A 13,859-nucleotide genomic window follows, 5' to 3' on the forward strand; every position below is an offset into this window, starting at 1 on the left:
TGCAGTCTGTTTTTCCTCAGCTTGATGGCATTTACCATCAGGACAATGCAACATGTCACACAGCTCGCAATGTACAAGCATAGTTCGAAGAACACCAAGATGAGAATATCGTAACCCCCTTGCCCCTAAATTCCCCGGATTAAAACTCAGTCAAGAATATGTGGGTCCACCTCAGTCGTACTGTATGCACCATGGATCGTCAACTGAGAAATCTAGAGCATCTGAGCATGGCATCTGAGTCAGTGTGGAGCCGCATCCCTGTCAGTACCTTCTATAACCTAACTGAATCTCTTCCTGCACATGTCACAATGGTCCACACTGCAAAAACTCATTGTTCAAGCTTTTGACATGTGGTAGTATTAATGTGACTGGACATTGTGCAATACAGCATGACTGCGTTCTTCTGAGTCTGCCGTGTAAAACTGAATGCAGAATCAGCAAGCTTTCATGGGTTTTCTTTTTCCCTAAACAAATGGTAGACTACTGTTGTGATATCATTGTGTATCAAGTAGGAGGGAACGTCCTTATGATAACTGGGGACAGGTGACTGGTACATATACTGCTGCCATGCTAATGTGTTGGAGTGTCTGTAATGTGCTATGGTGTTAGACCACCACCTTTCTGCTTGGAAAGTTTTTAGCAAAAAAACGATGAAGCAAAGATTGCCGGCATCGTTTCGGCATGGTTCTGTGAAGATTCATATCCATATTGACTGCTGATCAGCACCGAAACTGAATAACATTTAAGGAAACCAAAGATACGCTGATGGAAAAAATCCTAAAAGCAAGAAGGAGTTCTATGACATAAATGAAAGTTGGTAAACGTGTTTCTATATCTGAAAGATGGTGTCTGTTTAAATTTCGCACCAACCGCATGAGAGAGGCGCTAGTAGCACCACTATGAGGATGCAAATCAGATTTGTTTTAAATACTGGTTTTCAAGGTCGTGAGCGTTAGTTACCTTTGAGACTGGATTGAGTGAGTTGATGTCAGTGAATAATGCCTTTAAGACAATGAAGGCGCCATTACCAACACCTCACCAAGTTCGAACGAGGTCGCGTAATAGGGCTATGAGTAGCTGGACATTCCTTCCGCGATATTGCAGAAATACTTGACAGGAATGTAGGCACTGTACGTGATTGCTGGCTGCATTCGTCACAGCAAGGTATGGTCACAAGAAGATCAGGCTCCAGACAGCCATGTGGCACTACCGAGAGGGAAGACCGTCATATCTCAGAGAGGAACTTGAAACATTTAGTAACGGACTTGAGAATGTTGAAGGACTGTGGCTGAAGTTAAAAAAAAATAGTTGATCATGCACTCGATAGATATATGTCGAGTGGAACAGTTCATGATGAGGTGTACCTTCCATGGTATACAGTCACTGTAAAGACTAAATGAAAAGTGTATGACTGTGAAGAGGACAATACACGAAACGTTGAAGAGCCACAGTAGCAGAATGTTGTCGAAAGATCTCTCATATAATCCAAAGAAATTTTGGTCATACGTGGGGCTGTTAGTGGCAACGAAGTTCGTGTCTAGCCTCTGCTGGATAGCACAGGAACTGAAATTGAGGGTAGCGAAACAATAGCAGAAATGCTGATCTCCGTTATCAAATGTTCCTTTACAAAGGAAAATCCCTGAGTATTGACCCAGTTTAATTTTAACACCAATGCAAAGGTAAATTAAATACGTTCCCAGAAAAAAATTAGTACACCTGGAAAAACGACGACGATTTTGATCCGATGACGGCATATGCCATTTGGGGATAGCAGATGTACTGAAAATGGCTTTAACGTCGTTCGCCAACACACAGTGTAGTGGCTTAGGTATTAGAGCGCCATATTTGTCTACCCTTTGGTAAGGAATGTTCACACCAAGAAGGTTCAGTGTGGTACAAAGATGTGAAGCAAGCAGGCGACCATGCCGTGGAGACGCATTTCTGCTTCCAACAGCCAACTGATCATGTTAGAAAGGGTTCAAATTGTGGCCTCGCGAGTGGCGGGATGGTCCTTTCATAGAATTGCCTCACACGGTAAACATGTTACGTCAGTTGTGCAACGCTGCTAGCATCAGGGATCATGTAAACACGCTCACACCCGTAGACGAGATTCTGGACGTTCACACCACATGGGTGCCCGCGAGAATCGTCATACTATAACGGCAGCAATGGCAGATTGTACAGCTACCACAGCATAGATAAGAGGGCTTTTGAGCCCATAAGTATCAACATGAACTAACGTGGACCAATTTTGGCAGTGGGACCACGGGCATGCAGATCTCTAGTCCGTTTTCTAGTCACGCCACAGCATTGACTGCACGGATCGACTGTTGCCGTCACCGGATCACTTGGAAGATGGAATGGCGCGCTGTGGCCTTCAGCGATGAAAGCACATTCTGCCTGTATGGAAGTGATGGTCGTTTACACTTATGACATAGACTTAGTGAGCGCTGTCTTGTAGACTGAATTCGCCTGAGACACACTGGCCCCTCCTCAGGCCTTATGGTCTAGGGTGAGATAAGCTACTGCTCTCGCTCACCTTCGGTGTTCTGACAGAGACACTAACGAGCCCTTAGTATATGCACAATGTTGTTAGAGCCGTTCTTTTGGCGTTCTTGCAGCAGAAAGGTGATGTTTTGTTTCAACAGGATAACGCTCGCCTACACACTGTCCCGGAAACTCAACGTGCTCTGCAAGACGTGCTGTAAGTTTTCCGGCCAGCACGATTTTCCAATTTTTTTTTTTTTCCAGTAGAGCACTTGTGGGTTACGATAGAGGAGTCAGGTAGCCAGAGGAGTATGGTTAACTCACCTTAGTGCTCTTCTAACTACGCAAGTGCACTGCGAGCTGTGTGACATATTGCATTTTCCAGCTGGTAGATGCCATCATGCTGAGTAGAGACAAAGTGCATGTAATGGTGAACGTGATCCCCATGGATAAATACTTACTTGTCATGAAGCATGGTGCCTTCCATAATGACGAGAACATTCCGCAGACCACAACTCTCTCTCCATTGGCCTAGATACTTCTGACGATTACTGAATGGTGTGTAGCCGGCCGTTGTGGACGAGCGGTTCTAGGCGCTACAGTCTGGAACCGCGCGACAGCTACGGTCGCAGGTTCGAATCCTGCCTCGGGCATTGATGTGTGTGATGTCCTTAGGTTTAAGTAGTTCTAAATTCTAGGGGACTGATGACCTCAGATGTTAAGTCCCATAGTGCTCAGAGCCATTTGAACCATTTTTTTGAATAGTATGTACTTTCAGACATTTGACGAAGTACATACCAATGGCCATTTGTCTGATGGAGCATAAAAAGCGTTTCATTTGTAAAGGACGTCTGTCGCTAAACAGTGTTCGTCCAGTTACAGTTCTGACGTGCAAATCCCAGCCATTTTCGCTGATGCCAGCATGGGTGTATGAACCAAGCACCTGCTGCGGTGGCCCACACGCAGCAGTGTTCACTGAACGGTCGTCAAGCAGACACTGTTCGTATCCCCTTGGTTCATCTGAGTGGTCGGCTGCTCAACAATTGCACGTCTATTCCCCTGTATATACCTCCACAGCCTCCGTTCACCCCTGTCATGTATGGCCCATAGTGTAGATCAGTTGCCTCAGCGCCGGATTTGGATAGCGCCATTTCGCCATGCACGCAACATTTTAATCACGGCGGTATGGGAGCAGTTTACAAACCTTGCCGTTTCAGAAATGCTCATTTCAGGAATGCTCCCACGCTTGGCCTGAAAGCTTGTCGTCACTCCCCTCTTGACGTCAGATAAATCGCTCCGTTTCCGCATTACAACATCGACTGCACTGTTGTTCACGTCCCACCGATATGCTTCACATACAATCCAATGCTAGTGCTGCCACTGACCGTCGGAGAGTGGTTATTGCACGTTGATGTCGGATATACGGTGTGATGACATTAATGTGTCTGGTTCATGTAGCAGGAGAACATGGACTGGGGGAAAAGGAATGAAGGCAAAGCTACTTCTTTCGCAGAGCATAATTTAATCATGGCTAAGATTTGGTTTAAGAATAATAGAAACCCGTTATATACATGGAAGACACCTCGTTATACCAGAAAGTTTCGGATAGATTATGTGATGGCAAGATTTTAAACTGAAAGGTAAATCCAGGGGTAGATTCTTACTCTGGCCATAATTTATTTGTTATGAACTGCAGATCAAAACTAATGAAACTGGAAAAGTAGGAAAGTAAGGAGACGCTACCTGGATAAATTGAAATAATCAGTAACTGAGAGTTTCAAAGAGCATTAAGGCATCTGTTGACTGGAACAAGGGAAAGGCATACAACAGAAGACTAACGGGTAGCAGTGAAAGATGAAATAGTGAAGGCAGCAAAGGGCCAATTGAATTAAGTTGACGAAAGGGAATATAGACCTATAAAAATAAGATTCACAGAAAGTACAAAATGTCTAAGCAGGAATGGGTACAGAACAAGTACAAGCTGTAGAAGAGCGCATGCCTACGTGGATACAGATGTCACCTACAGAAAAAGTCCTTTGGGGAAAAGAAAAGCAGAGATATTCATATCAAGAGCTCAGATGTCAAGCCAGCACTAACGAACATGGGGAAGAAAGGTCTCTCTGTCCGATCACGCCTTGGAAGGCCCAACGGGACCGACCGACCGCCGAGTCATCCTCAGCCCACAGGCGTCACTGGATGCGGATATGGAGGGGCATGTGGCCAGCACACCGCTCTCACGGCCGTACGTCAGTTTCTGAGACCGGAGCCACTACTTTTCAATCAAGTCGCTTCTCAGTTTGCCTCACAAGGTGTGAGTGCAGCCCACCTGCAACAGCGCTCGGCAGACCGGATGATCACCCATCCAAGAAGTAGCCCAGCCCAACAGCGCTTAACTTTGGTGACCTGACGGGAACCGGTGTTAGCACTGCGGCAAGGCCGTTGGAAACAATGGGAAGGTAGAAGGAATATGTAGAAAGGCTCAACAGGGGAAATTATATTCAAGGCAACATTACAGAAAAGGAAAAGGTTGTAGATGAAGACAAAAAGCTAGATATGATGATACGAGAGCAATTTATCAGCGCACTGAAAGACCTACATCGCACGAAGTTCTTCGGAGTAGGTGACATTCCTTCAGAATTATGGAGATCCTTGGCAGAGCCAGCCATGACAAAACTGTTCCACCTCGTGTTCAAGGTACATGAGACTATGGAAATATCTTCAGACATAAAGAAAAATACAATAATTCCAGTTCCACAGAAAGTAGGTGCTGAAGATCTATTATGTGTCATGGATGCATAATACTGACGCGAATTATTTACAGAAGAATGGAAAAACTGGTACAAGCCGACCTATGGTAAGATAAGTTTGGGTAACGGAGAAATGTAGGAAGAAACTAAAAAATTCTGGCTCAATGGTTTATTTAAAAAGATAGTTTGAAGATAGACAAACCTACGATTATACTGGGTTGATGCATAAATTCGTATCGTTTTTCCATAAGTTTAATAAGCACAACAGATACAAATAACAAAGACTTTATTCATCAATAATATATTCTTCTTCACTATTTGCAACAGTCTGCCGACGCTGTGGTAACTTCTCGATTCCACGATAGTAGAAATCATATCCTTTTGAGGCGAAGAACTCATCGAGCCATGGTTAGAGCGTTGTGGAATGACTTCCCAACCCAGCTCCTGTATGCTACTTTTTGCCAGTCTAGCAATATGCAGGCGGCTGTTAACGTGGAGTAGCATTACTACATGCAGTCTTCCTTGTTGTTGCTCTTGGAACGTGTCTGCAAAGCGTCTCAGTTGTTGACAATGAATGTCAGCAGTGATGATTACGCTTGGGGGAAGCAATTCGTAGTACGCTATAGTATCGCTGTTCCACCAGGTGGATAACGTTACCTTTTGTGGATGCTTTGTCTGGGCTCAACCATCCTATCTTTTCCTTGTGGTAACATAAGGACACCATTTCTCGTCACCAGTAACGACACAAGATATAAATGGTAGGCTTTGTTCATGAGATGACCATATGGGCACCAGGTGATTTTTGTGATTTTGGCTTAGAGCGCATTTTTGAACCTTCCCCATTGCATGCAAATGCTGCACGATAGTGGATCATCGCATTCGCCATTCTGCGGGTTCGCTGGCTTAGATTAATGCGTTTAAACGATCATCATCAAACCCCGAAAGTTTTGCTGAACGGGGAGTGTCATTAATGGCAAACCAGTCCTCCTTAAAACGAGAAACCATTTTATTGCCATGCTCTGTGGAATGATATTATCCGCAGACATGGTGCAAAAATTGCCGGCTGCCTCCGCTGCTGTCACCCTCTATTGAACTCAAACAAAAGGGTACGTTGGAAATGTTCCGATTTCTTCACTTGGCACTCCATTTTCTAACATCCACAGCTCCACTCACTATCTCCACATGACAAAAGGGCGATATGTAATCTCAAACAGCAATAGTGAACTACAAATAAAAAAATAAAATTCGATAAATAAACCCATAACAACATGCAACAAAAAACGCTACGAACTTATGAACCAACGTAATAGCACTTGTACATTTTGAGAAATCTTTTGACAATGCTGACGGGAATACACTCTTTGAAATTCTGATAAAATACAGGAAGCAAAAGTTTAAAAATTATTTACAACTCATAGAGAAACCGCAGTGCAGTTCTAAGTATCTAAGGTCGTGAAAAGGATACAGTGATTGAGAAGGGTATGAGACAGGGTTGTAGCCAATCTCCAGTGTTATTCAATCTGTACTTTGAGGAACTGAATAACACACAATATTTTCTCGTTGGCATACTTTTATGTACCGGTATTCACTTTTATCTTGTCTACTTTGTTTCGACGGCGCTATCGAAACAAGTAAAGTACACAAGCTGAACGCAGATATATAAAAACAGGCAAACGAGAAAAAATTGTGTGTCAATGCAGTGTGTTACATACCGAGCGCCCGTGTACAGAAGAACGCAATGAAATAATATAGGAGCCAAATAAATAACCATTGTAGATCCTTTACATAAAGCGAAATGCGTTTGGTCCAAATAAGACATTATAAAGTCTTAAAAGGTGGAATAGCTCCCATGTTAAATGTGACCTGCGGCTGTGGAAGATAGGCCTCAGAAACAAGAATACATGTGAACTATAGTAGCTCCGTAGCGGAGGTCGCTACGCGCTAGTGGTACTTTGACATGAAGCAAGAGGTGAAAGTGGCCTTACGAACGCTTGCAAGTAAGCAATGGCTTACCTTGGCAGTGAACACTTCCTGTGGACAGAAGGCCGAATATGCACGCTAGTAACCACAACATGTTGGCCCTGAACTGCACGCTTCTGTCTCGGAATCGCTTATATACCGATCGCTGCGCACCGACCTTAACAGATTAACGAATGTTACCTCACCTGCTATGCTATCAGCGCGTGCTGACTGTGGCAGACTAACACGGCGCCGAAGTTACCGTGACATAACCAGGAGCTCTCTGTTAGTGACATCCGAAACAAGTTCGGACGGGTAAGTCATTTGTCGGATGACCTATCATTTACGATAACATATTTTTACTGGCCATAAAAATACTAAACAAGGAAACACCGATCTAAACATAAAACAGTTCAGATATATTTTGCATCACATGCCTTACAAATAACACGGAGGTATGACTACATGGCTTAATTTGAAGAGTTCAAAATAGCCATTAAAGTATGCCTACCATTTAGGAAAAGAAGTACAAATTATTATTATTATTTGAATCTCAGTCTTCTTCTTGTCCTAACCGATCCATAGTGGTCTCCACCTTTCCACCACGGCCATTGGCGCTAGGATCTTCCTCATCGTCGTTAGGGGCTTGGTCGCCTATGAGACTGGTAAGTATTTCGACCTCAGTTAGCACTTGACATTCACGCTTGGTTTTTTTCGCATTCTTTCATCAGTCCAGCCGTTTCAGCTGTTTGGTGGTTCTTCCGGCGTAATGATAGACTCGCCTAAAAAAAGGAACTTATTCCAAGTTTTGAGCAGTGTCTAAATTCTTCTTTTCACTATTTCGTCGTTTTTATGTACAAATTTCCATCTTCAGTGACAAGTACACTCACAAATTTTGTAACTGCATCATTATTCCTTTTAACAATCAAACCGATATACTTGCACTTATAACTACACATTCCTGAGCATCTGTCTTCAGCTGGTCTATTACTTTAAGTTTACCAGTAACAACATTTAACTGGATCGTGCCTTGATGACATGCTTATGAGACGAAAACGGTTACGATACCGTTTGTGTGAGCTGAGATTAAAAATAGAACTAAAAGATTCGTTTATTTATCGTCGGCTTGCAACTAGTTTGGAGGGTTCATACCTTATTCTCAAATGTCACAAAGATCACTTTTAGTGAAGCCATTAAAAAAAAGAAACCATTGCCCTACAGATGCATCTAAGTAAGGAATACTTATTTATTTATTTATTTACATACAGCTAACGCACGTAATAGTCAACAGATCCAGCAGATATATACGGTGTTTCAGAATTCGTATTACACAGCTATAGGTGTTGTAGAGGGGACTCCGGACAGCAATATTTGGTAATAAACATACGTCCGGAAAAGCGCCGTTTGGAAGATATACGACTTTGAAAGAACATCAAAAGATACGCTGCACGTGCATCAACCAACCCGTACCTTGAACTACAACATATGCTCGACCTGATTACCATGAGTTTCGTTGCACAAAGTGCACCTGAGAAAATTGTTCAGATACACACAGTGCAAAAGCCCTGGAGTCTCCTGATCCAGCTCTGCTGCAGCCATTTTACAAGGGCAAGGAGGTCGTCTTGTGACTCCATTGGGTTATTACACTATTGGCCATTAAAATTGCTACACCAAGAAGAAATGCAGATGATAAACGGGTATTCATTGGACAAATATATTATACTACAACTGACATGTGATTACATTTTCACGCAATTTGGGTGCATAGATCCTGAGAAACCAGTACCCAGAACAACCACCTCTGGCCGTAATAATGGCCTTGATACGCCTGGGCATTGAGTCAAACGGAGCTTGGATGGCGTGTACAGCTACAGCTGCACATGCAGCTTCAACACGATACCACAGTTCATCAAGAGTAGTAACTGGCGTATTGTGACGAACCAGTTGCTCGGCCCCCATTGACCAGACATTTTCAGTTGGTGAGAGACCTGGAGAATGTGCTGACCAGGGCAGAAGTCGAACATTTTCTGTATCGAGAAAGGCCCGTGCACGACCTGAAACATGCGGTCGTGCGTTATCCTGCTGAAATGTAGGGTTTCACAAGGATCCAATGAAGGGTAGAGCCACGGGTCGTAACACATCTGAACTGTAACGTCCACTGTTCAATGTGCCGTCAATGCGAACAAGAGGTGACCAAGACGTGTAACCAATGACACCCCATGCCATCACGCCGGGTGATACGCCATTATGTCGATGATGCATACACGCTTCCAGTGTGCGTTCACCGCGATGTCGCCAAACACGGATGCGACCATCGTGATACTGTAAACAGAACCTGGATTCATACGAAAAAATGACGTTTTGCAATTCGTGCACCCAGGTTCGTCGTTGAGTACACCAACAAAGGCGCTCCTGTCTGTGTTGCAGCGTCAAGGGTAACTGCAGCCATGGTCTCCGAGCTGATAGTCCATGCTGCTGCAAACGTCATCGAACTCTTCAAGCAGATGGTTGTTGTCTTGCAAACGTCTCCATCTGTAGACTCAGGAATCGAGACGTGGCTGCACGATCCGTTACAGGCATGCAGATAAGATGCCTGTCATCTCGACTGCTAGTGACAGCCCGGCGTTCCGTATTACCCTCCTGAACCCACCGATTCCATCTTCTGCTAACAGTCATTGGATCTCGACCAATGTGAGCAGCAATGTCGTGATACGATAAACTACAATCGTGATAGGCTACAATCTGACCTTTATCAAAGTCGGAAATGTGATGGTACGCATTTATCCTCCTTACACGAGGCATCACAACAATGTTTCACCAGACAACGCCGGTCAACTGCTGTTTATGTATGAGAAATCGGTTGGAAACTTTCCTCATGTCAGCATTTTGTAGGTGTCGCCACCGGCGCCAACCTTGTGTGAATGCTCTGAAAAGCTAATCATTTGCATATCACAGCATCTTCTTCCTGTCGGTTAAATTTCGTGTCTGTAGCACGTCAGTTTCGTGGTGTAGCAATTTTAATGGCCAGTAGTGTAGATAATACTCTTTATGTAGCCCTAGAGGAAAAAGATCCCAACGAATCAGTCAACTGTGACCTATCCATCTGTCCCCAAATGTTTGGTGAAGGTGCTGACAGACGTCAAATGAAAAGTGGGCTGCCGCGCCATTGTGCTGGAACTACATCATGTGGCGGATACGCAATGTCACATCCTACAAAAGCTGCACCAGTACGTCTTGCAGGAAAGTCAAATGACTGAGACCCATAGACGGAGCGGTAGAATATATGGGCCAGTCATACGAGCACCGATAATACCAGCCCACACTTTAATATCGAAACGATGTTCAAATTCAAGGGGGTTTGTGGCATGAAGGTTTTGCCCAAACCAAATGTGGCCTGTTACGACGCTTGATCAGACCTTAGTTTGTGAAATGCCCTTCATCAGTGAAAAGAGTGATCTGAGGAAAGGAAAGTCTGGAACGTCGACACATCGACATGGGAACCATGCAGAACAATCGACATGTGGCGCCAGCTGGACCCAATTCTTGCACCCTCTGGAGGTAGTATGGGTGAAGTTGCTGTTCATGGAGAAACCGCCAGAAGCTGCACTGGGATACATCGACAGAACCTGAGATGAATGAAATTTTCACTCTACATCGGAGTGTGCGCTGGTATGAAACCTCCTGGCAGATTAAAACTGTGTGCCGGACCGAGACTCGAACTCGGGACCTTTGCTTTTCGCGGCAAGTGCTCTACCAACTGAGCTGCCCAAGCACAACTCACGCCCCGTCCTCACAGCTTTAATTCCGCCAGTACCTCGTCTCCTACCTTCCAAACTTCACAGAAGCTCTCCTGCGAACCCTGCAGAACTAGTACTCCTGGAAGAAGGCTGTGGCTAAGCCATGTCTCCGCATTATCCTTTCTTCCAGGAGTGCTAGTTCTGCATGATCCCCTGGAGAGTTTCTGTGAAGTTTGGAAGGTAGGAGACGAGGTAATGGCGGAATTAAAGCTGTGAGGACAGGGCGTGAGTCGTGCTTGGGTAGTTCAGTTGGTAGAGCACTTTCCCGTGAAAGGCAAAGGTCCTGAGTTCGAGTCTCGGTCCAGCACACAGTTTTAATCTGCCGGGAAGTTTCAGAACCTGAGGTGTTTCAGGTACTCCCCAACGGGTTCAGGTCGACCAGTTGGAGGACTTCCTCTTCCATACACATCAACATAGCGGTGCGCCCAGCCACGACCACAGTCTTCTGCCCTATTAGCCTTGACGGCGACGGTTTCCTGAAGCCATTGTTCCAATCTTGCAAAAATGGCAGGTGGTGGACGGGCACGATTCGGAAGTCGTTTGTGAAACAGACGTTGTGCTAATCGACCATTTCGTCCGCTTTCACCATAGATGAGCAACGTGTTGGTGTACTCTGAAAACGAGTAGTCTGCCATTCTGTAATGCACCGTCTTTCTTGATTACTCAGTGCAACATGCGCTTGAAGTCAATGTGTTTTTCGCTGATGACACGTGACATGACGTCACACAAGAAATCACGTGATACGAGGGACTGACCTCTGTCAATGAGTACTGTCTTCTATCGTTCACAGCCGTTTATGTTCCGAGCGGTGTATTGCTAGAGGTGGGTTTATTCCCGAATATCATTGTCCTGACTTTCTCTGCAACACATATAAAAACAACAGATCACGACGAAGCACCAAGCAGAAATTGGCATCCAAACAACATATGAACGCTTTTTTATGGCCCATTCCACTGCAGAAGAAAACAACCAAGAAGTCCAGGACCCCCAGGAGGTGAAAATCAGGTCAGAAACGAAAAGACTAGAGCCTCCTCTTCAAAGAAGTAACCAAGCAAGAAACATACCTCTCACGGAACTGAATAATTCTGTAACTCTCCTATGTCATAATGTACAGGGCTTAACCAATAAGCTATATGAGCTAGAGGTCTGAAAATTTGGAAAATCTTCTGAACTATCTCAACAGTCAGTCAAAATACATAGTTGTCCATGGGGATTTCAATATTAATTTCAAGGACAACTGTAAAAAAGTGTAAAAACTTGTTAATCTACTAAAAACATACAATATGGACATGTGTGGAGAAGATGCCACCAGATACAGCAGCAAAAGTGAAAGTACTATAGACCAAATATTCATTGACAAACCAAAATGTGGCTTTAAATCTGAGGTATTGGATGCAAGTTTCTCTGATCATCAAGCAGTTTGATTGACTTTAGATAAATCTCATGAGAAAAGTGACAACAGCAGATATAGTGAGATAAGGTTAATTAATGATGACAGCATTAGGGTCTTTAATCTAATGTTAAAAACTGTAAACTGGGACATGGAAAGCAATAGTTCTGTATATATAAAATTCAACAAGTTTTTGTCAAATTATAAATACTGCTATGATATTTCATTCCCCCTGAAGAGAATGAAAATAAACAAAAAATCAAATTCGACAACAAGTGAAATCAAAGAGTCATCAGAAAGCCTTGGAATGCTATATAAGTGTGCAAAGCACAATACTATCTTGAAACCATATGCCAAGTATTATAGGAAAAAGCACAGGGAAGCTATAATGGCTGCATAAAAGGAAGCACAATGATTCATATATGTGAAAAGGTAACAACAAAATGAAATCTTTGTGGAAAGTTATTAATAATCATACAGGCAAACTTCAAAGTGCAAGCAATAAAATCACCATAAAACACAAAAATGAAATTATTGGTGATCCACTTCTAATAGCCAATATATTTAATGATCATTATATTAATGTAGCCAAAAACCTGATCACCACTAAATATAATCCAAAGACAAAGGTAACAACTCCAATAAATGAAAGGACAATGTACCTGTATCCTGTAACACCCAAAGAGGTACAATTGGCTATCAGCAAACTAAAGAGTAAAATGAGCTGCGGATTTGATGGTATGCCTGACAAAATTTTAAATATAGTACTGATAATGTTGTCTCTCAACTTGTGGACGTAATCAATGACTCCTTTGAAACTGGTGTGTCTTCAAGTAAACTTAAGCAGTCAACAGCAAAACCAGTCTATAAAAGTGGTGACAAGTTTGACATTAAAAATTTCAGACCTCTATCATTATTATCTGTATTTTCGAAAATAATTGAAAGAATAATGTATGATATATTGCTAGGCTTCCTATACAAAAATAAAATACTTGTAAATACACAGAATGGTTTCAGAAAAGGCAAATCTACACAAACAGCTCTCTTCAGTTTCCTAAAACATGTTCACAAAGCTATTGAGGCAAGGAAATGATCTGTGGGATGTTTTTGGACCTTTCCAAAGCGTTTGATCTTACAAATCATAATCTATTGCTGTTGAAACTGTATAATTATGGTGTTTGTGGTATTTCCTTTAAGGGGTACCCCAGGGCTTGGTATTGGGACCATTACTATTCTTGATTTTTATTAATGACCTACATCAACAGTTTTCAACAGCTGATACCATATTATTTGCTGATGATACCAGCTTCATTATAAAAGAGAAGAATGATTATGAGATGCAGCAAAACATCGACAAAACAGCAAAAGTGGCAGAAAAATGGTTTAAAGACAACTGTCTAGTTGTCAGTTACAAGAAAACTGTATGGATGAACTTCGACCATATAAGGTACAAAAATAGGACCAATATAAAATTCACAT

At 43.1% G+C, this 13,859-nt stretch overlaps 1 protein-coding gene across 1 annotated transcript in view; it reads right to left on the reverse strand.

Moving 5' to 3' along the window:
- The window catches only part of LOC126416298 (beta-galactosidase-1-like protein 2), a 93,142-nt gene extending 85,786 nt beyond the window's left edge, over nucleotides 1–7,356 (reverse strand). Inside the window, exon 1 of the mRNA XM_050083956.1 lies at nucleotides 7,248–7,356. Coding sequence (XP_049939913.1) covers nucleotides 7,248–7,308 — 61 coding nt within the window. The 5' untranslated portion in view covers nucleotides 7,309–7,356. The remainder of the gene's footprint in view (nucleotides 1–7,247) is intronic.
- Between the last annotated feature and the right edge of the window lie 6,503 nt (nucleotides 7,357–13,859).

Source organism: Schistocerca serialis, chromosome 8 (assembly GCF_023864345.2).
Source record: "Schistocerca serialis cubense isolate TAMUIC-IGC-003099 chromosome 8, iqSchSeri2.2, whole genome shotgun sequence".
In the NCBI taxonomy this organism is placed as follows: domain Eukaryota; kingdom Metazoa; phylum Arthropoda; class Insecta; order Orthoptera; family Acrididae; genus Schistocerca; species Schistocerca serialis.